Raw genomic sequence first — 21,763 nt, forward strand, 5'->3', positions numbered from 1 at the left:
AAATAATATTCTGTTCTTTTGTTGTCCTTCCAAAATAAACAACTTCACATTTTCCCACATTATACTCTATTTGGCAGCTTTTTGTCCACTTATTTAACCTATTAATATCTCTCTGTAAACTCTCACACCTTTTTCCACCTATTTTTGTATCATCTGCAAATTTCATTCCAGTATAAGACCATAAGGTATAGGAGTGGAAGTAAGGCCATTCGGCCCATCGAGTCCACGCCACCATTAAATCATGGCTGATGGGCATTTCAACTCCACTTCCCTGCACTCTTGTCCTTGATTCCTTGCAAAATCAAGAATTTATCGATCTCTGCCTTGAAGGCATCCAACGTCCCGGCCTCCAATGCGCTCCGTGGCAATGAATTCCACAAGCCCACCACTCTCTGGCTGAAGAAATGTCATCTCATTTCAGTTTTAAATTTATCCCCTCTAATTTTAAGGCTGTGCCCACGGATCCTAGTTTCCCCACCTAACAGAAACAACTTCCCAGCGTCCACCCCTTCTAAACCATACATTATCTTGTAAGTTTCTATTAGATCTCCCCTCACTTCCTTCCTCTGAGTCCGATGTTATTGGTTGTAAAGTGCTTTGAGAACTCTGGCGGTTGTGACAATATCAACACAAGTCTTCATTTTAATCAGATCAGCCAAGATCTCACTGAATTACAGAGCAGGCTCAAGGGGCCGAATGGTCTACTTCAGTTCTTATTTGCTATGTTCCAATGTTCTCTATTCTGATCGCATAGCAACGTTTTAGGAAGGGTCACCGGTCCCAAAACGTTAACTGATTTTTCCTTCACAGATGCTGCCAGACCTGCTGAGCTTTTCCAGCAACTGCTGTTTTTGTTCCTAATTTACAGCATCCGCAGTTGTTTTAGAGTCACAGAGATGTACAGCACAGAAACAGACCCTTCAGTCCAACTCGTCCACGCCAACCAGATATCCTAAACTAATCCAGTCCTATTTGCCAGCATTTGGCCCATATCCCTCTAAACCCTTCCTATCCATGTACCCATCCAGATTCCTTTTAAATGTTGTAACTGTACCAGCCTCCACCACTTCCTCTGGCAGCTCATTCCATACACACACCACCATCTGTGTGAAAAAGTTGCCCCTTCGGTCCCCTTTAAATCATTCCCCTCTCACTGTAAACCTCTGCCCTCTACTTTTGGACTCTCCCACCCTGGAAAAAGAACTTGTCTGTTCACCCTATTCATGTCCCTCATGATTTTATAAACCTCTTTAAGGTCACCTCTCAGTCTCCAACAGTCCAGGGAAAACTGCCCGTCTATTCAGCCTCTCCATATAGCTCAAACCCTCCAACCCCACAACATCTTTGTAAATGCTTTCTCAATTCTTCCAAGTTTACCAACATCTTTCCTGTACATGGAAGCCAGAATTGAATGCAGTATTCCAAAAGTGGGCTAACCAATGTCCTGTACTGCTGCAACATGACCCTCCCAAACTCCTGTACTCAATGAAAATGCTTACTCCACCACGCTGTCTACCTGTGACTCCACCTTCAAACATCTATAAATCTATTTCCCAAGGTCTCTTAGTTTGACAACTCTCCCAGGACCCGACCACTGAGTGCAAATGTCCTTCCCTGATTTGCCTTTCCAAAATACAACAACATGCATTTATCCAAATTAAACTTCCATGTGTCACACCTCAAAACATTGGCCCATTTGATCAAAGTCCCGTTGTACTCTGAGATAAACTTCTCACTGTCCATTACACCACCGATTTTCATGTCATCTGAAAACTTACTAACCATTCCTTCTATATTTCCATCCAAATCATTTATATGACTGACGAAAAGCAGTGGACCCAATAACAATCCTTGTGGCATATAGCTGGTCACACGGCTCCAGTCCAAAAATCAACCATCTACCACCATCCTGTCTCCCACCTTCAAGCCAATTTTGTATCCAAATGGCTAGCTCTCCCTGGATTCCATGTGATCTAATCTTGCTAACCAGTCTGCCATGCTGAACCTTGTTCTGACATTCAATATGATTTTGGCCAATTTTCTATTTCAGCTATGGGCATGTTAACTTGGTGGTAATGTTTTTAAGATTAATAATTCGGTACTCAGGAGTAATGAGACATGAATTCAAATGTCCCTATAGCAGCTGAGGAATATCAACTCATTTAGTTGAATAAATCTACAATGGAAAGATAGTATCTATATTGGTGCTCCTAATATTACTGGATTGCTGTCAAATCCATCTGGTTCACTAATTTCCTTCAAAGAAGGAGTCCAGATTTATAATAATGTGGCTAACTCTCAACCACACTCTGAAATGGCCGAGAACACAATCCACTCAGAGCATAAATCATGAACAAAAATATTGGACTAACTGCCTTTATCACACTGAACATAAGAAGGCATCCTGTCCAGTCCCAAGTCCTCCTCACCAGTGTCTAGGGAACTACACCAAAAATGGGACAGCTATCCCACAGATAGTAGGAGCTGCAGATGCTGGAGAATCTGACATAACAAGGTGTAGAGCTGGATGAGCACAGGAGGACAAGAAGCATCATAGGAGCAGGCAGGCTGATTTTTCTGAAGAGTCTTGGCCCAAAACGTCAGCTTTCCTGCTCGGCCTGCTGTGTTCATCCAGCTTCACACCGTGTTATCTCAGCTATCCCACAGGCTGGTCAAGTAACAGCATGACATAGTCTTTTTAATGTTGTACTTTCAGTCAACATTATGGTTTTCAAATCGCTTGGATAAGCACAATGCAAGAAAGATTTTGAATCAAACTACTGTATTCAGAAAGTTTACCCTGTGTAACTTTCTCTGTTGTAAGAGTATCGTACCGATGTCACACATGAGCAACTCCTCTGTGGGAGTATGTCCTGCAGCACTCGGATCACTGGTCACAGGATTGAACTGAGCTCCCTCTCATTCTGGGGGTGTGGACACTGCACTCCAATTTGGAATTCCAGGTTGAAGTCTGGTGAATGACTGTCCCACCGTCCCTCTCACCTTTCATTGGATGAGTTATGAGGGGCTGTTAATTCCTCTTACCATAAAGAAGTAATTCTCTATCTTGGCTGATATGAAGATGATCATGATCATGGAAGCTGCGAATTCCTTTATCACATCACACTGTTCTCCCAAGGAAAAGCATGAAAAACAAACCTCTCTCCTTAACATTCTTTTGACACACAGATCTAGAAGCAGCAGATACATCCCAGAACGTACTGAAAAGTAGAACTCTTTGAAGTGAAGTTCAATCAGCTGAGTCCCTCCTTCTGTTTGAACTCACTGCAAACAGTGTGTGGTGAACAGTGCCACCAACTGAAACCACAGTTATTACAGATCTCAATTCTAACTATTTTCTTCAAATTATCTCTGCAGGTTGTGGGTTTAAGCTTTAATTATTTGCAAATCAATCATAAAAGAAACACATTTTCGCCAATAAATTCTCCATTCAATTTCCTAAAAAATGCATACACAAAATGTGTTGCTTAATTGTTTTAAAATCACAGAACTTTTGAGGGGCAAATCACTAGCATGCGGAAAATGGACGACAGTTATGATTCTCTACAATGTGGCCTAGAGGTCAGAGTGTTCACTGTGTTTAGTACAGTCACACCAGTCAACACCTCAGCAGGGGCATTACAATGGATCTTCAAAACAATGTGAAATTCCACAATGTCAAAGGTAATTTTATGAACTGACATCAATTCTATGTAGTTTTTACTGAACAGCTTGATCATCTTTAAACCTTCACCATAAAATGTGAGCAACATTAGTTTAGTTCACCAACATTAGCTTGACCTGCTCTGGGTTAATCCATTAGCTTTACCTTGACCGGCCAGTTTCTGGATCCACAACTCGCCGAATGACACTTTGCCTGGCATCCCACTCCTCCTTTGTCATTGGTCGCATGGCCTGAATTCGAGCTTTCTGCTCATCTGTCATGATTAAAATGACATTAATTAGAGTGAGGCACATGTGTGCGCTACAATGAGGTAAGGAGCATGTTATAACATTTGCTGCACTTTTCACTTTCACTATTTTAAAGAAAAATTGAAAAGCGGTGACTCAGAATATCAAGACATTTCTCACTGTGGGGATAAATGTTGGTATTTTGTGACAGAAGAAAAATATCAAACTTTAATCACGTGAGAAAGAAGCAGTTGAAGGGAAGAATTTGGATGATTCTAAATTAAAAAGGGAGGTTGCTACTTACTGGTAATTTAAAAATTTCTGTGGTACAGGGTCTTTTATTCATTTTCTTATTCATTTTGAAGGGTTGGAGTTGCTTTTTGAGCCTCATTTGTTGCTTGTCCCTTGAGGTGGTGGGGGTGAGCTGCCTTCTTGAACCACTGCGGTCCATGTTCCGTAGAGAGACCCACAATAGCCCTTAGGGACAGAATTCCAGGATTGTGATCCAGTGACCGTAAAGGAACGGCAATATATTTCCAAGTCAGGACGCGAGTGGCTGCAGGGTTGGTATTCTTTTGTATCTGCTGCACTTTCGCTTTCCTAGCTGCCTTGGCAAGGTGGTGCTAAGCTAGCCAATTGCAGTTTGACACCATGCTCACTCAGTCATCCCATGGTGGTGTGGGATTGGAGTCATAGAGATCATAAGGGGGTGAGGGAGGGGTCTTTCCTAAAGGATCTATCCATGGCAATCTGCCACGATCGTGAAGAATGACGGAGCAGAGTCAAAGGGCCGAATAGCCTCCTTCTGTTCCCATCTTCGACGTTTCTTCTATGAGTGAGAAGCAGGTTGGGTCTCTTTATCTGACTCAAGGATTTTCATTTGATGTTTAAAACAAAAATGAAATCAATTCTCAGACAGTGGGTTCTGCCCTCTCACCCTCAGGATTGTCTGTTCAGTGACAGCACATGTCTGCTCCCTCCCGTTATAATCATTGTTTAGCTTTTGTTATTGGCCTCCTGCCTGCTTCCAGCCCCCTTAGTCTTCCACTCCCTCTCTTTGACCCCACTGTCACATAGATCATGGACTTTCTCTCTGTCCCACATCTACAGCTCTCCCTCCAACCCTCTCTCGCTCTTCACTGTTTTACAGATCTTCCTCTGTGGAAGCTCAGTCAAAAACTGTTCGAACCTGTACCTGTTGAGAGCTGGCCTGTGTACACATGAAAGTTGGTATTATTGTTTAGGTTTAGATTTGAAACAAAAACAGAATCTAAGATTTAGCCTTGGTCAGGCCCAAGCTCAGTCACACCTCACATGTGGAATTTGCTGTAAAAAACAAACTCACCTTACACCACATTTCCAGTTTTAACTCTGTTAAATGTTTTTAACCAAATAATAACAGGAGCTCCATATTCCCACTGAATCAAACAGGGCTACCTTTTTCAGTCTGCTCCACTTCCAACCTGCTGGTCACTGCCTCCCTTGAAATCCTCTCATTATCAGGCAGTTCCTGCCTTGTCTTTTGTTTTAAGAGTTTGCTTTTCTCCTTTTTCCTTTTCTTCTTTCTTCTTCTATCTTTGTCTTTCTTCTTTTTTGAACTGTGACTCCTTTCTTCATGCCTCTCTTTCTCTGATGATGGATGGGAGGATGAAGATGAAGATGATGAGTGACGTTTTGCTTTGATTTTATTCTTTGGTGTAATTAGCTCGGCCATGCTGTGCACCTGAGCTGAGCTTCGCGAACGTTTGGGAGGAGCTGCTGGGCTTTCGCTGCTTTGTTTCCTTTTCTTATCTTCCTTTTTTCTAACTTTACTTTTTGATCCACGTTCACTCCTACTTCGCGAATCCTCTCTCGTACGACTGTGACCCATTTTTGTTTGTTCCAAAGATTATCGCGAACATCTAAAAGAAAGATGTTGCAGTATTAGTCACCATCTCCTATCTAAAACATAACCAGATATCCAAGTACTACATTGCATAATGATAACTGCACTCCAGTGAAATGATGACCGTAATCTTAAACAGCAGTTTATCAAATTTAGGCAGAAAAATCTGACTCCAAATTGAGTTAATAATTCCAAAGACTCTATTGTTACTCTATACCCCTGAGTTTAGGGAGTAGAATAAAAATGATACTCTGTAAGGCACTGATTTGATGTTTACAGGTGGAGGGTACAGTACACCTAACCAAACTGGGAGCGTATTTACAACGACGTGTGAATTAGGAGTAGGACAGTCATTCCTCGAGTCTGCTGCATCATGGTTGATGTGACTGATCTCAGCTCCACATTTCCACCTGCCACTGGTAACTGTCAAAACCTCTTATTAATCAAAAATTCATCAGGTTCGGCCACATGTGGAGTATTGGGTCCAGTTCTGGTCACCTCATTGCAGGGAAGATGTGAAAGCATTGTAAAAGGAGCAGAGGAGATTTCCCAGGATGTTGCCTGGAATGGAGGCAAGATCTTACAAGGAAAGGCTGAGAGAGCTAGGGCTTTTCTCTTTAGAACGATGAAGGATGACAGGTGACCTGATAGAGGTGTACAAAATGATCAAAGGTATAGATAAGAGTGGACAGCCAGAGACTTTTTCCCAGGGTGGGGGTAGCTATTATGAGGGGGCATAGTTTTAAAGTGAAAGGAGGTAGATACAGGGGAGACGTCAGAGGTAGGTTCTTCACTCAGTGTGTGGTCAGGGTGTGGAATGCATTACCAGACAGGGTAGTGGACTCAGCCACATTAGGGGCTTTTAAGTGGCTATTAGATAGGCAGATGGATGATAGCATAAGGTAGGGGTGGAGGTTAGATAAACCTTAGGTTGAGGGTAAAAGTTCAGCACAACATCATGGGCCGAAGGGCCTGCACTGTTCTATGTTCTATGTACCTACATCTAACCCCCACCACTGTCTTGGGAAGTAAGTTCCAAAAACACACGTTCCACTGACAGGCAAAAATTCTTCCTCATTTCCACCCTAAATGTGACGTCTTTGTTCTTAATCAGTGACCCCTAGTTCTCGATTCTCCCACAGAGGGAATCATCCTTTCACCATCCAGCTGGTCAACTCACCTCAGGATCCTATATCTTTCAATAAGGTCACCCCTCATCTCCGACTCCAACCCAGTCCCTCATCCTTCTCATCTCCGCCTCCAACCCAGTCCCTCATCCTTCTCATCTCCGCCTCCAGCCCAGTCCCTCATCCTTCTCATCTCCGCCTCCAACCCAGTCCCTCATCCTTCTCATCTCCGCCTCCAACCCAGTCCCTCATCCTTCTCATCTCCGCCTCCAACCCAGTCCCTCATCCTTCTCATCTCCGCCTCCAACCCTGTCCCTCATCCTTCTCATCTCCGCCTCCAACCCAGTCCCTCATCCTTCTCATCTCCGCCTCCAACCCAGTCCCTCATCCTTCTCATCTCCGCCTCCAACCCAGTCCCTCGTCCTTCTCATCTCCGCCTCCAGCCCAGTCCCTCGTCCTTCTCATCTCCGCCTCCAGCCCAGTCCCTCGTCCTTCTCATCTCCGCCTCCAACCCAGTCCCTCGTCCTTCTCATCTCCGCCTCCAACCCAGTCCCTCGTCCTTCTCATCTCCGCCTCCAACCCAGTCCCTCGTCCTTCTCATCTCCGCCTCCAACCCAGTCCCTCGTCCTTCTCATCTCCACCTCCAACCCAGTCCCTCGTCCTTCTCATCTCCGCCTCCAACCCAGTCCCTCGTCCTTCTCATCTCCGCCTCCAAGCCAGTCCCTCATCCTTCTCATCTCCGCCTCCAGCCCAGTCCCTCATCCTTCTCATCTCCGCCTCCAGCCCAGTCCCTCATCCTTCTCATCTCCGCCTCCAGCCCAGTCCCTCATCCTTCTCATCTCCGCCTCCAGCCCAGTCCCTCATCCTTCTCATCTCCGCCTCCAGCCCAGTCCCTCATCCTTCTCATCTCCGCCTCCAGCCCAGTCCCTCGTCCTTCTCATCTCCGCCTCCAACCCAGTCCCTCGTCCTTCTCATCTCCGCCTCCAACCCAGTCCCTCGTCCTTCTCATCTCCGCCTCCAGCCCAGTCCCTCGTCCTTCTCATCTCCGCCTCCAGCCCAGTCCCTCGTCCTTCTCATCTCCGCCTCCAACCCAGTCCCTCGTCCTTCTCATCTCCGCCTCCAACCCAGTCCCTCGTCCTTCTCATCTCCGCCTCCAACCCAGTCCCTCCTCCTTCTCATCTCCGACTCCAACCCAGTCCCTCATCCTTCTCATCTCCGCCTCCAACCCAGTCCCTCATCCTTCTCATCTCCGCCTCCAACCCAGTCCCTCATCCTTCTCATCTCCGCCTCCAACCCAGTCCCTCATCCTTCTCATCTCCGCCTCCAACCCACTCCCTCATCCTTCTCATCTCCGCCTCCAACCCAGTCCCTCATCCTTCTCATCTCCGCCTCCAACCCAGTCCCTCATCCTTCTCATCTCCGCCTCCAGCCCAGTCCCTCATCCTTCTCATCTCCGCCTCCAGCCCAGTCCCTCATCCTTCTCATCTCCGCCTCCAACCCAGTCCCTCATCCTTCTCATCTCCGCCTCCAACCCAGTCCCTCGTCCTTCTCATCTCCGCCTCCAGCCCAGTCCCTCATCCTTCTCATCTCCGCCTCCAACCCAGTCCCTCATCCTTCTCATCTCCGCCTCCAACCCAGTCCCTCATCCTTCTCATCTCCGCCTCCAACCCACTCCCTCATCCTTCTCATCTCCGCCTCCAACCCAGTCCCTCATCCTTCTCATCTCCGCCTCCAACCCAGTCCCTCGTCCTTCTCATCTCCGCCTCCAATCCAGTCCCTCGTCCTTCTCATCTCCGCCTCCAACCCAGTCCCTCGTCCTTCTCATCTCCGCCTCCAACCCAGTCCCTCATCCTTCTCATCTCCGCCTCCAACCCAGTCCCTCATCCTTCTCATCTCCGCCTCCAACCCAGTCCCTCATCCTTCTCATCTCCGCCTCCAGCCCAGTCCCTCGTCCTTCTCATCTCCGCCTCCAACCCAGTCCCTCGTCCTTCTCATCTCCGCCTCCAACCCAGTCCCTCGTCCTTCTCATCTCCGCCTCCAACCCAGTCCCTCGTCCTTCTCATCTCCGCCTCCAACCCAGTCCCTCATCCTTCTCATCTCCGCCTCCAACCCAGTCCCTCATCCTTCTCATCTCCGCCTCCAACCCAGTCCCTCATCCTTCTCATCTCCGCCTCCAACCCAGTCCCTCATCCTTCTCATCTCCGACTCCAACCCAGTCCCTCATCCTTCTCATCTCCGCCTCCAACCCAGTCCCTCATCCTTCTCATCTCCGCCTCCAACCCAGTCCCTCATCCTTCTCATCTCCGCCTCCAACCCACTCCCTCATCCTTCTCATCTCCGCCTCCAACCCAGTCCCTCGTCCTTCTCATCTCCGCCTCCAACCCAGTCCCTCGTCCTTCTCATCTCCGCCTCCAACCCAGTCCCTCGTCCTTCTCATCTCCGCCTCCAACCCAGTCCCTCATCCTTCTCATCTCCACCTCCAACCCAGTCCCTCATCCTTCTCATCTCCGCCTCCAACCCTGTCCCTCATCCTTCTCATCTCCGCCTCCAACCCACTCCCTCATCCTTCTCATCTCCGCCTCCAACCCAGTCCCTCATCCTTCTCATCTCCGCCTCCAGCCCAGTCCCTCATCCTTCTCATCTCCGCCTCCAGCCCAGTCCCTCATCCTTCTCATCTCCGCCTCCAACCCAGTCCCTCATCCTTCTCATCTCCGCCTCCAGCCCAGTCCCTCATCCTTCTCATCTCCGCCTCCAGCCCAGTCCCTCATCCTTCTCATCTCCGCCTCCAACCCAGTCCCTCATCCTTCTCATCTCCGCCTCCAACCCAGTCCCTCATCCTTCTCATCTCCGCCTCCAACCCAATCCTTTCTCAAAAGACAAGCCTCCCATCCCAGGTATCAGTCAAGTGAACCTTCTTTTAATTTCTTTGAATAGGTGGGAAGACAATAACACAGTCTGCACAGGGATATATAGAGGGGTGAGGTGAATGGGCAAAACCTTGACAGATAACATAATGTAGGATAATGACAGGTTAGGGACTTTGACAGTAAAAACTGAAGGTTGAATAGAGAAAGACTGCAGAAGCTCTGGCATAGAGGAATTTGGGAGTCCTCATATGTGAATCACAAGAAGTGAGCAAACAGTTCAGCAGTTAATAAGTAAGGCAAATGCAACGTTAGCCTTTTCCCAAAGGGAATAGAGTATAAAAGTAAGGGGGGCTTGCTAAAGGCAGACATCAAACAATACCGGAATATTACAAACAGTTTCGGTCCAATATCTAAGGAAAGACAGCATTGGAGTCAGTCAAGAGGAAATTCACTAAATTAATCTCAAGTATGAAGGAACTGTCTTCTATGGAGGGGTCAATGTGGTTGTGCCTGTGTTCGTTGGAGTTTAGAAAAATGAGATGTTTGAAACATGTAAGATTTGATTTGACTTATTGTAGCTACATGAACCTAAGTTTGATGAAAATGCTGTTTTATGGGCAGCATAGGCAGATCATAGCAAGCAAGGATGTACAGATCATAGGGTTCATTAGACACAGTAGGGCGTACAAGGTTACAGCAGAGCAGGAGGTGCACAAAACAAAATTAACATTAGCACAATCAATATTATTTGAAGTCGGAGAGGTCCTTTCAGCAGTCTAAATGTCACGAACTCATAGCCCGAGAGCTTGACTGAGGAGGGATAGGATGCAGAAAGGATGATCCTTTCTACCCTTGTGGGAGTGTTTAAGACCAAAGCACAGAAATCAGAATGACGGGTCACTCTGTTAAGACAGAGTTCATGAGAAATTTCTTCTCTCAGAAAAGGAGTGAATCTGCGGAATTCTTCACCACAGACGGATGTCATGGCTGGGTAATGAAAGAAAATTCAAGGCTGAGATAGACAATTTTTTAATCATTAGATGAGATTCCCTACAGTGTGGAAACAGGCCCTTCGGCCCAACAAGTCCACACCGCCCCTGGGTATACCCTACCCAGACCGATCCCCCTATAACCCACACACCCCTGAACATTATTGACAATTTAGCATGGACAATCCACCCTAACCTGCACATCTTTGGACTGTGGGAGGAAATCCACGCAGACACGGGGAGAATGTGCAAACTCCACACAGACAGTTGCCTGAGGGTGGAATCAAACCCGGGTCACTGGAGCTGTGAGGCTGCAGTGCGCACTGAGCCAGCGTGACCGTGAATGATAGCACGTAAAGGGAATCAAGGGTGATGGTAAAAAGGAAGGAGTGAAAATGAAAATTCTCTTGGTCTCTCTGAAAGGCAGAGGGATCGTGACAGGCTGAATGGCCTATTTCTGTTCTTATTACTTCGCGCTGGATCGAGAGGATCAGTGCTGAGGGAGCGGGCACTGCCGGAGGGTCAGTGCTGAGGGAGCGGGCACTGCCGGAGGGTCAGTGCTGAGGGAGCGGGCACTGCCGGAGGGTCAGTGCTGAGGGAGCGGGCACTGTCGGAGGGTCCGTGCTGAGGGAGCGGGCACTGTCGGAGGGTCCGTGCTGAGGGAGCGGGCACTGTCGGAGGGTCAGTGCTGAGGGAGCGGGCACTGTCGGAGGGTCCGTGCTGAGGGAGCGGGCACTGTCGGAGGGTCAGTGCTGAGGGAGCGGGCACTGTCGGAGGGTCACTGCTGAGGGACCGGGCACTGTCGGGGGGTCAGTGCTGAGGGAGCGGGCACTGTCGGGGGGTCAGTGCTGAGGGAGTGGGCACCGTCGGATGGTCAGGGCTGAGGGAGCAGGCACTGTCGGAGGGTCAGTGCTGAGGGAGCGGGCACCGGAGGGTCAGTGCTGAGGGAGCGGGCACTGTCGGGGGGGTCAGTGCTGAGGGAGCGGGCACTGTCGGGGGGTCAGTGCTGAGGGAGTGGGCACTGTCGGGGGGTCAGTGCTGAGGGAGTGGGCACTGTCAGGGGGTCAGTGCTGAGGGAGTGGGCACTGTCGGATGGTCAGGGCTGAGGGAGTGGGCACTGTCAGAGGGTCAGTGCTGAGGGAGTCGGCACTGTCGGAGGGTCAGTGCTGAGGGAGTGGGCACTGTCGGATGGTCAGGGCTGAGGGAGTGGGCACTGTCGGATGGTCAGGGCTGAGGGAGTGGGCACTGTCGGAGGGTCAGTGCTGAGGGAGCGGGCACTGTCGGAGGGTCAGTGCTGAGGGAGCGGGTACTGTCGGATGGTCAGGGCTGAGGGACTGGGCACTGTCAGAGGGTCAGTGCTGAGGGAGTGGGCACTGTCGGAGGGTCAGTGCTGAGGGAGTGGGTACTGTCGGATGGTCAGGGCTGAGGGAGTGGGCACTGTCGGATGGTCAGGGCTGAGGGAGTGGGCACTGTCGGAAGGTCAGTGCTGAGGGAGCGCCGCACTGTCAGAGGGTCAGTGCTGAGGGAGCGGGCACTGTCGGATGGTCAGGGCTGAGGGAGCGCTGCACTGTCGGAGGGTCAGTGCTGAGGGAGCGGACACTGTCGGAGGGTCAGTGCTGAGGGAGCGGGCACCGTCGGATGGTCAGGGCTGAGGGAGCGGGCACTGTCGGAGGGTCAGTGCTGAGGGAGTGGGCACTGCCGGAGGGTCAGTGCTGAGGGAGCGGGCACTGTCGGAGGGTCAGTGCTGAGGGAGCGGGCACTGTCGGAGGGTCAGTGCTGAGGGAACGGGCACTGTCGGAGGATCAGTGCTGAGGGAGCGGGCACTGCCGGAGGGTCAGTGCTGAGGGAGCGGGCACTGCCGGAGGGTCAGTGCTGACAGAGCGGGCACTGCCGGAGGGTCAGTGCTGACGGAGCGGGCACTGCCGGAGGGTCAGTGCTGACGGAGCGGGCACTGCCGGAGGGTCAGTGCTGAGGGAGCGGGCACTGTCGGAGGGTCAGTGCTGAGGGAGCGGGCACTGTCGGAGGGTCAGTGCTGAGGGAGAGGGCACTGTCGGAGGGTCAGTGCTGAGGGAGCAGGCACCGTCGGATGGTCAGGGCTGAGGGAGTGTGCACTGTAGGAGGATCAGTGCTGAGGGAGCGGGCACCGTCGGATGGTCAGGGCTGAGGGAGTGTGCACTGTCGGAGGGTCAGTGCTGAGGGAGCGGGCACCGTCGGATGGTCAGTGCTGAGGGAGTGGACACTGTCGGATGGTCAGTGCTGAGGGAGCGATCACTGTCGGGGGGTCAGTGCTGAGGGAGCGGTCACTGTCGGAGGGTCAGTGCTGAGGGAGCGGTCACTGTCGGAGGGTCAGTGCTGAGGCACTGGGCACTGTCGGAGGGTCAGTGCTGAGGCACTGGGCACTGTTGGAGGGTCAGTGCTGAGGGAGTGGGCACTGTCAGAGAGTCAGTGCTGAGGGAGCGGGCACTGTCGGAGGGTCAGTGCTGAGGGAGCGGGCACTGTCGGGGGGTCAGTGCTGAGGGAGCGGTCACTGTCAGAGGGTCAGTGCTGAGGGAGCGGTCACTGTCGGGGGGTCAGTGCTGAGGGAGCGGTCACTGTCGGGGGGTCAGTGCTGAGGGAGTGGACACTGTCGGATGGTCAGTGCTGAGGGAGTGGACACTGTCGGAGGGTCAGTGCTGAGGAAGTGGGCACTGTCGGAGGGTCAGTGCTGAGGGAGTGAGCACTGTCGGAGGGTCAGTGCTGAGGGAGTGGGCACTGTCGGATGGTCAGTGCTGAGGGAGTGGACACTGTCGGAGGGTCAGTGCTGAGGGAGTGCCGCACTGTCGGAGGGTCAGTGCTGAGGGAGTGAGCACTGTCGGAGGGTCAGTGCTGAGGGAGTGAGCACTGTCGGAGGGTCAGTGCTGAGGGAGTGGGCACTGTCGGAGGGTCAGTGCTGAGGGAGTGAGCACTGTCGGAGGGTCAGTGCTGAGGGAGTGGGCACTGTCGGAGGGTCAGTGCTGAGGGAGCACCGCACTGTCGGAGGGTCAGTGCTGAGGGAGCGGGCACTGTCGGAGGGTCAGTGCTGAGGGAGCGGGCACTGTCGGAGGGTCAGTGCTGAGGGAGCGGGCACTGTCCGAGGGTCAGTGCTGAGGGAGCGGGCACTGCCGGAGGGTCAGTGCTGAGGGAGCGGGCACTGTCGGAGGGTCAGTGCTGAGGGAGCGGGCACTGTCGGAGGGTCAGTGCAGAGGGAGCGGGCACTGTCGGAGGGTCAGTGCTGAGGGAGCGGGCACTGTCGGAGGGTCAGTGCTGAGGGAGCGGGCACTGTCGGAGGGTCAGTGCTGAGGGAGCGCCACACTGTCGGAGGGTCAGTGCTGAGGGAGTGGGCACTGTCGGAGGGTCAGTGCTGAGGGAGCGCGCACTGTCGGAGGGTCAGTGCTGAGGGAGCGGGCACCGTCGGATGGTCAGGGCTGAGGGAGTGTGCACTGTCGGAGGGTCAGTGCTGAGGGAGCGTGCACTGTCGGAGGGTCAGTGCAGAGGGAGCGGGCACTGTCGGAGGGTCAGTGCAGAGGGAGCGGGCACTGTCGGAGGGTCAGTGCTGAGGGAGCGGGCACTGTCTGAGGGTCAGTGCTGAGGGAGCGCCACACTGCCGGAGGGTCAGTGCTGAGGGAGCGGGCACCGTCGGATGGTCAGGGCTGAGGGAGTGTGCACTGTCGGTGGGTCAGTGCTGAGGGAGCGGGCACCGTCGGATGGTCAGGGCTGAGGGAGTGTGCACTGTCGGAGGGTCAGTGCTGAGGGAGCGTGCACTGTCGGAGGGTCAGTGCAGAGGGAGCGGGTACTGTCGGAGGGTCAGTGCTGAGGGAGCGTGCACTGTCGGAGGGTCAGTGCTGAGGGAGCGGGCACCGTCGGAGGGTCAGTGCTGAGGGAGCGGGCACTGTCGGTGGGTCAGTGCTGAGGGAGCGGGCACCGTCGGATGGTCAGGGCTGAGGGAGTGTGCACTGTCGGTGGGTCAGTGCTGAGGGAGCGGGCACCGTCGGATGGTCAGGGCTGAGGGAGTGTGCACTGCCGGAGGGTCAGTGCTGAGGGAGCGGGCACTGTCGGAGGGTCAGTGCTGAGGGAGTGTGCACTGTCGGTGGGTCAGTGCTGAGGGAGCGGGGCACTGTCGGATGGTCAGGGCTGAGGGAGTGTGCACTGTCGGAGGGTCAGTGCTGAGGGAGCGTGCACTGTCGGAGGGTCAGTGCTGAGGGAGCGGGCACTGTCGGAGGGTCAGTCCTGAGGGAGCGCCACACTGTCGGAGGGTCAGTGCTGAGGGAGCGGGCACTGTCGGAGGGTCAGTGCTGAGGGAGCGGGCACTGTCGGAGTGTCAGTGCTGAGGGAGCGGGCACTGTCGGAGGGTCAGTGCTGAGGGAGCGGGCACTGTCGGAGGGTCAGTGCTGAGGGAGCGGGCACTGCCGGAGGGTCAGTGCTGAGGGAGCGGGCACTGCCGGAGGGTCAGTGCTGAGGGAGCGGGCACTGTCGGAGGGTCAGTGCAGAGGGAGCGGGCACTGCCGGAGGGTCAGTGCTGAGGGAGCGGGCACCGTCGGATGGTCAGGGCTGAGGGAGTGTGCACTGTCGGTGGGTCAGTGCTGAGGGAGCGGGCACCGTCGGATGGTCAGGGCTGAGGGAGTGTGCACTGTCGGTGGGTCAGTGCTGAGGGAGCGGGCACCGTCGGATGGTCAGGGCTGAGGGAGTGTGCACTGCCGGAGGGTCAGTGCTGAGGGAGCGGGCACTGTCGGAGGGTCAGTGCTGAGGGAGTGTGCACTGTCGGTGGGTCAGTGCTGAGGGAGCGGGGCACTGTCGGATGGTCAGGGCTGAGGGAGTGTGCACTGTCGGAGGGTCAGTGCTGAGGGAGCGTGCACTGTCGGAGGGTCAGTGCTGAGGGAGCGGGCACTGTCGGAGGGTCAGTGCTGAGGGAGCGGGCACTGCCGGAGGGTCAGTGCTGAGGGAGTGCCGCACTGTCGGAGGGTCAGTGCTGAGGGAGCGGGCACTGTCGGAGGGTCAGTGCTGAGGGAGTGCCGCACTGTCGGAGGGTCAGTGCTGAGGGAGCGGGCACTGTCGGAGGGTCAGTGCTGAGGGAGTGTGCACTGTCGGTGGGTCAGTGCTGAGGGAGCGGGGCACTGTCGGATGGTCAGGGCTGAGGGAGTGTGCACTGTCGGAGGGTCAGTGCTGAGGGAGAGTGCACTGTCGGAGGGTCAGAGCTGAGGGAGCGGGCACTGTCGGAGGGTCAGTGCTGAGGGAGCGGGCACTGCCGGAGGGTCAGTGCTGAGGGAGTGCCGCACTGTCGGAGGGTCAGTGCTGAGGGAGCGGGCACTGTCGGAGGGTCAGTGCTGAGGGAGTGCCGCACTGTCGGAGGGTCAGTGCTGAGGGAGCGGGCACTGTCGGAGGGTCAGTGCTGAGGGAGCGCCACACTGTCGGAGGGTCAGTGCTGAGGGAGGGGGCACTGCCGGACGGTCAGGGCTGAGGGAGCGTGCACTGTCGGAGGGTCAGTGCTGAGGGAGTGCCGCACTGTCGGAGGGTCAGTGCTGAGGGAGCGGGCACTGTCGGAGGGTCAGTGCTGAGGGAGCGGGCACTGTCGGAGGGTCAGTGCTGAGGGAGCACCGCACTGTCGGAGGGTCAGTGCTGAGGGAGCACCGCACTGTCGGAGGGTCAGTGCTGAGGGAGCGGGCACTGTCGGAGGGTCAGTGCTGAGGGAGTGGGCACTGTCGGAGGGTCAGTGCTGAGGGAGCGGGCACTGCCGGAGGGTCAGTGCTGAGGGAGCGGGCACTGCCGGAGGGTTAGTGCTGAGGGAGTGGGCACTGTCGGAGGGTCAGTGCTGAGGGAGCGGGCACTGCCGGAGGGTCAGTGCTGAGGGAGTGTGCACTGTCGGAGGGTCAGTGCAGAGGGAGCGGGCACTGTCGGAGGGTCAGTGCTGAGGGAGCGGGCACTGTCGGAGGGTCAGTGCTGAGGGAGCGGGCACTGTCGGAGGGTCAGTGCTGAGGGAGTGTGCACTGTCGGAGGGTCAGTGCAGAGGGAGCGGGCACTGTCGGAGGGTCAGTGCTGAGGGAGCGGGCACTGTCGGAGGGTCAGTGCTGAGGGAGCGGGCACTGTCGGAGGGTCAGTGCTGAGGGAGCACCGCACTGTCGGAGGGTCAGTGCTGAGGGAGCACCGCACTGTCGGAGGGTCAGTGCTGAGGGAGCGGGCACTGTCGGAGGGTTAGTGCTGAGGGAGCGGGCACTGTCGGAGGGTCAGTGCTGAGGGAGCGGGCACTGCCGGAGGGTCAGTGCTGAGGGAGCGGGCACTGCCGGAGGGTCAGTGCTGAGGGAGCGGGCACTGTCGGAGGGTCAGTGCTGCGGGAGCGGGCACCGTCGGAGGGTCAGTGCTGAGGGAGCGGGCACCGTCGGATGGTCAGGGCTGAGGGAGTGTGCACTGTCGGAGGGTCAGTGCTGAGGGAGTGTGCACTGTCGGAGGGTCAGTGCAGAGGGAGCGGGCACTGTCGGAGGGTCAGTGCTGAGGGAGCGGGCACTGTCGGATGGTCAGGGCTGAGGGAGTGTGCACCGTCGGAGGGTCAGTGCTGAGGGAGCGGGCACCGTCGGATTGTCAGGGCTGAGGGAGTGTGCACTGTCGGAGGGTCAGTGCTGAGGGAGCGTGCACTGTCGGAGGGACAGTGCAGAGGGAGCGGGTACTGTCGGAGGGTCAGTGCTGAGTGAGCGGGCACTGTCGGAGGGTCAGTGCTGAGGGAGCGGGCACTGCCGGAGGGTCAGTGCTGAGGGAGCGTGCACTGTCGGAGGGTCAGTGCTGAGGGAGCGGGCACCGTCGGAGGGTCAGTGCTGAGGGAGCGGGCACTGTCGGAGGGTCAGTGCTGAGGGAGCGCCACACTGTCGGAGGGTCAGTGCTGAGGGAGCGGGCACTGTCGGAGGGTCAGTGCTGAGGGAGCGGGCACTGTCGGAGTGTCAATGCTGAGGGAGCGGGCACTGTCGGAGTGTCAGTGCGGAGGGAGCGGGCACTGTCGGAGGGTCAGTGCTGAGGGAGCGGGCACTGTCGGAGGGTCAGTGCTGAGGGAGCGGGCACTGCCGGAGGGTCAGTGCTGAGGGAGCGGGCACTGTCGGAGGGTCAGTGCTGAGGGAGCGGGCACTGTCGGAGTGTCAATGCTGAGGGAGCGGGCACTGTCGGAGTGTCAGTGCTGAGGGAGCGGGCACTGTCGGAGGGTCAGTGCTGAGGGAGCGGGCACTGCCGGAGGGTCAGTGCTGAGGGAGCGGGCACTGCCGGAGGGTCAGTGCTGAGGGAGCGGGCACCGTCGGATGGTCAGGGCTGAGGGAGTGTGCACTGTCGGAGGGTCAGTGCTGAGGGAGCGGGCACCGTCGAATGGTCAGGGCTGAGGGAGCGGGCACTGTCGGAGGGTCAGTGCTGAGGGAGTGTGCACTGTCGGTGGGTCAGTGCTGAGTGAGCGGGCACTGTCGGAGGGTCAGTGCTGAGGGAGCGGGCACTGCCGGAGGGTCAGTGCTGAGGGAGCGTGCACTGTCGGAGGGTCAGTGCTGAGGGAGCGGGCACCGTCGGAGGGTCAGTGCTGAGGGAGCGGGCACTGTCGGAGGGTCAGTGCTGAGGGAGCGCCACACTGTCGGAGGGTCAGTGCTGAGGGAGCGGGCACTGTCGGAGGGTCAGTGCTGAGGGAGCAGGCACTGTCGGAGTGTCAATGCTGAGGGAGCGGGCACTGTCGGAGTGTCAGTGCTGAGGGAGCGGGCACTGTCGGAGGGTCAGTGCTGAGGGAGCGGGCACTGCCGGAGGGTCAGTGCTGAGGGAGCGGGCACTGTCGGAGGGTCAGTGCTGAGGGAGCGGGCACTGTCGGAGTGTCAATGCTGAGGGAGCGGGCACTGTCGGAGTGTCAGTGCTGAGGGAGCGGGCACCGTCGGATGGTCAGGGCTGAGGGAGTGTGCACTGTCTGTGGGTCAGTGCTGAGGGAGCGGGCACCGTCGAATGGTCAGGGCTGAGGGAGCGTGCACTGTCGGAGGGTCAGTGCTGAGGGAGTGTGCACTGTCGGTGGGTCAGTGCTGAGTGAGCGGGCACTGTCGGAGGGTCAGTGCTGAGGGAGCGGGCACTGCCGGAGGGTCAGTGCTGAGGGAGCGTGCACTGTCGGAGGGTCAGTGCTGAGGGAGCGGGCACCGTCGGAGGGTCAGTGCTGAGGGAGCGGGCACTGTCGGAGGGTCAGTGCTGAGGGAGCGCCACACTGTCGGAGGGTCAGTGCTGAGGGAGCGGGCACTGTCGGAGGGTCAGTGCTGAGGGAGCAGGCACTGTCGGAGTGTCAATGCTGAGGGAGCGGGCACTGTCGGAGTGTCAGTGCTGAGGGAGCGGGCACTGTCGGAGGGTCAGTGCTGAGGGAGCGGGCACTGTCGGAGGGTCAGTGCTGAGGGAGCGGGCACTGCCGGAGGGTCAGTGCTGAGGGAGCGGGCACTGTCGGAGGGTCAGTGCTGAGGGAGCGGGCACTGTCGGAGGGTCAATGCTGAGGGAGCGGGCACTGTCGGAGTGTCAGTGCTGAGGGAGCGGGCACTGTCGGAGGGTCAGTGCTGAGGGAGCGGGCACTGCCGGAGGGTCAGTGCTGAGGGAGCGGGCACTGTCGGAGGGTCAGTGCTGAGGGAGCGGGCACTGCCGGAGGGTCAGTGCTGAGGGAGCGGGCACCGTCGGATGGTCAGGGCTGAGGGAGTGTGCACTGTCGGTGGGTCAGTGCTGAGGGAGCGGGCACCGTCGGATGGTCAGGGCTGAGGGAGTGTGCACTGTCGGAGGGTCAGTGCTGAGGGAGTGTGCACTGTCGGTGGGTCAGTGCTGAGGGAGCGGGCACCGTCGGATGGTCAGGGCTGAGGGAGTGTGCACTGTCGGAGGGTCAGTGCTGAGGGAGCGGGCACTGTCGGAGGGTCAGTGCTGAGGGAGCGGGCACTGTCGGAGGGTCAGTGCTGAGGGAGCGGGCACTGCCGGAGGGTCAGTGCTGAGGGAGCGGGCACTGTCGGAGGGTCAGTGCTGAGGGAGCGGGCACTGTCGGAGTGTCAATGCTGAGGGAGCGGGCACTGTCGGAGTGTCAGTGCTGAGGGAGCGGGCACCGTCGGATGGTCAGGGCTGAGGGAGTGTGCACTGTCTGTGGGTCAGTGCTGAGGGAGCGGGCACCGTCGAATGGTCAGGGCTGAGGGAGCGTGCACTGTCGGAGGGTCAGTGCTGAGGGAGTGTGCACTGTCGGTGGGTCAGTGCTGAGTGAGCGGGCACTGTCGGAGGGTCAGTGCTGAGGGAGCGGGCACTGCCGGAGGGTCAGTGCTGAGGGAGCGTGCACTGTCGGAGGGTCAGTGCTGAGGGAGCGGGCACCGTCGGAGGGTCAGTGCTGAGGGAGCGGGCACTGTCGGAGGGTCAGTGCTGAGGGAGCGCCACACTGTCGGAGGGTCAGTGCTGAGGGAGCGGGCACTGTCGGAGGGTCAGTGCTGAGGGAGCAGGCACTGTCGGAGTGTCAATGCTGAGGGAGCGGGCACTGTCGGAGTGTCAGTGCTGAGGGAGCGGGCACTGTCGGAGGGTCAGTGCTGAGGGAGCGGGCACTGTCGGAGGGTCAGTGCTGAGGGAGCGGGCACTGCCGGAGGGTCAGTGCTGAGGGAGCGGGCACTGTCGGAGGGTCAGTGCTGAGGGAGCGGGCACTGTCGGAGGGTCAATGCTGAGGGAGCGGGCACTGTCGGAGTGTCAGTGCTGAGGGAGCGGGCACTGTCGGAGGGTCAGTGCTGAGGGAGCGGGCACTGCCGGAGGGTCAGTGCTGAGGGAGCGGGCACTGTCGGAGGGTCAGTGCTGAGGGAGCGGGCACTGCCGGAGGGTCAGTGCTGAGGGAGCGGGCACCGTCGGATGGTCAGGGCTGAGGGAGTGTGCACTGTCGGTGGGTCAGTGCTGAGGGAGCGGGCACCGTCGGATGGTCAGGGCTGAGGGAGTGTGCACTGTCGGAGGGTCAGTGCTGAGGGAGTGTGCACTGTCGGTGGGTCAGTGCTGAGGGAGCGGGCACCGTCGGATGGTCAGGGCTGAGGGAGTGTGCACTGTCGGAGGGTCAGTGCTGAGGGAGCGTGCACTGTCGGTGGGTCAGTGCTGAGGGAGCGCCACACTGTCGGAGGGTCAGTGCTGAGGGAGCGGGCACTGTCGGAGGGTCAGTGCTGAGGGAGCAGGCACTGTCGGAGTGTCAATGCTGAGGGAGCGGGCACTGTCGGAGTGTCAGTGCTGAGGGAGCGGGCACTGTCGGAGGGTCAGTGCTGAGGGAGCGGGCACTGTCGGAGGGTCAGTGCTGAGGGAGCGGGCACTGCCGGAGGGTCAGTGCTGAGGGAGCGGGCACTGTCGGAGGGTCAGTGCTGAGGGAGCGGGCACTGTCGGAGTGTCAATGCTGAGGGAGCGGGCACTGTCGGAGTGTCAGTGCTGAGGGAGCGGGCACCGTCGGATGGTCAGGGCTGAGGGAGTGTGCACTGTCTGTGGGTCAGTGCTGAGGGAGCGGGCACCGTCGAATGGTCAGGGCTGAGGGAGCGTGCACTGTCGGAGGGTCAGTGCTGAGGGAGTGTGCACTGTCGGTGGGTCAGTGCTGAGTGAGCGGGCACTGTCGGAGGGTCAGTGCTGAGGGAGCGGGCACTGCCGGAGGGTCAGTGCTGAGGGAGCGTGCACTGTCGGAGGGTCAGTGCTGAGGGAGCGGGCACCGTCGGAGGGTCAGTGCTGAGGGAGCGGGCACTGTCGGAGGGTCAGTGCTGAGGGAGCGCCACACTGTCGGAGGGTCAGTGCTGAGGGAGCGGGCACTGTCGGAGGGTCAGTGCTGAGGGAGCGGGCACCGTCGGATGGTCAGGGCTGAGGGAGTGTGCACTGTCGGTGGGTCAGTGCTGAGGGAGCGGGCACCGTCGGATGGTCAGGGCTGAGGGAGTGTGCACTGCCGGAGGGTCAGTGCTGAGGGAGCGTGCACTGTCGGAGGGTCAGTGCTGAGGGAGCGGGCACCGTCGGAGGGTCAGT

At 56.8% G+C, this 21,763-nt stretch overlaps 1 protein-coding gene across 3 annotated transcripts in view; it reads right to left on the minus strand.

Annotated features, from left to right (window-relative positions):
• arl6ip4 (ADP-ribosylation factor-like 6 interacting protein 4) overlaps window positions 1-21,763 on the minus strand; it is a 172,137-nt gene that overhangs the window by 17,373 nt on the left and 133,001 nt on the right. For all 3 annotated transcript variants that reach the window (XM_048555960.1, XM_048555959.2, XM_059654870.1), the window contains exons 2-3: window positions 5,350-5,813; window positions 3,830-3,938 (exon numbers count right to left, since the gene is read on the minus strand). In XM_048555960.1, coding sequence (XP_048411917.1) covers window positions 3,830-3,938; window positions 5,350-5,782 — 542 coding nt within the window. In that variant the 5' untranslated portion in view covers window positions 5,783-5,813. The remainder of the gene's footprint in view (window positions 1-3,829; window positions 3,939-5,349; window positions 5,814-21,763) is intronic.

This window comes from Stegostoma tigrinum, chromosome 26 (genome assembly GCF_030684315.1).
Source record: "Stegostoma tigrinum isolate sSteTig4 chromosome 26, sSteTig4.hap1, whole genome shotgun sequence".
Taxonomy (NCBI): domain Eukaryota; kingdom Metazoa; phylum Chordata; class Chondrichthyes; order Orectolobiformes; family Stegostomatidae; genus Stegostoma; species Stegostoma tigrinum.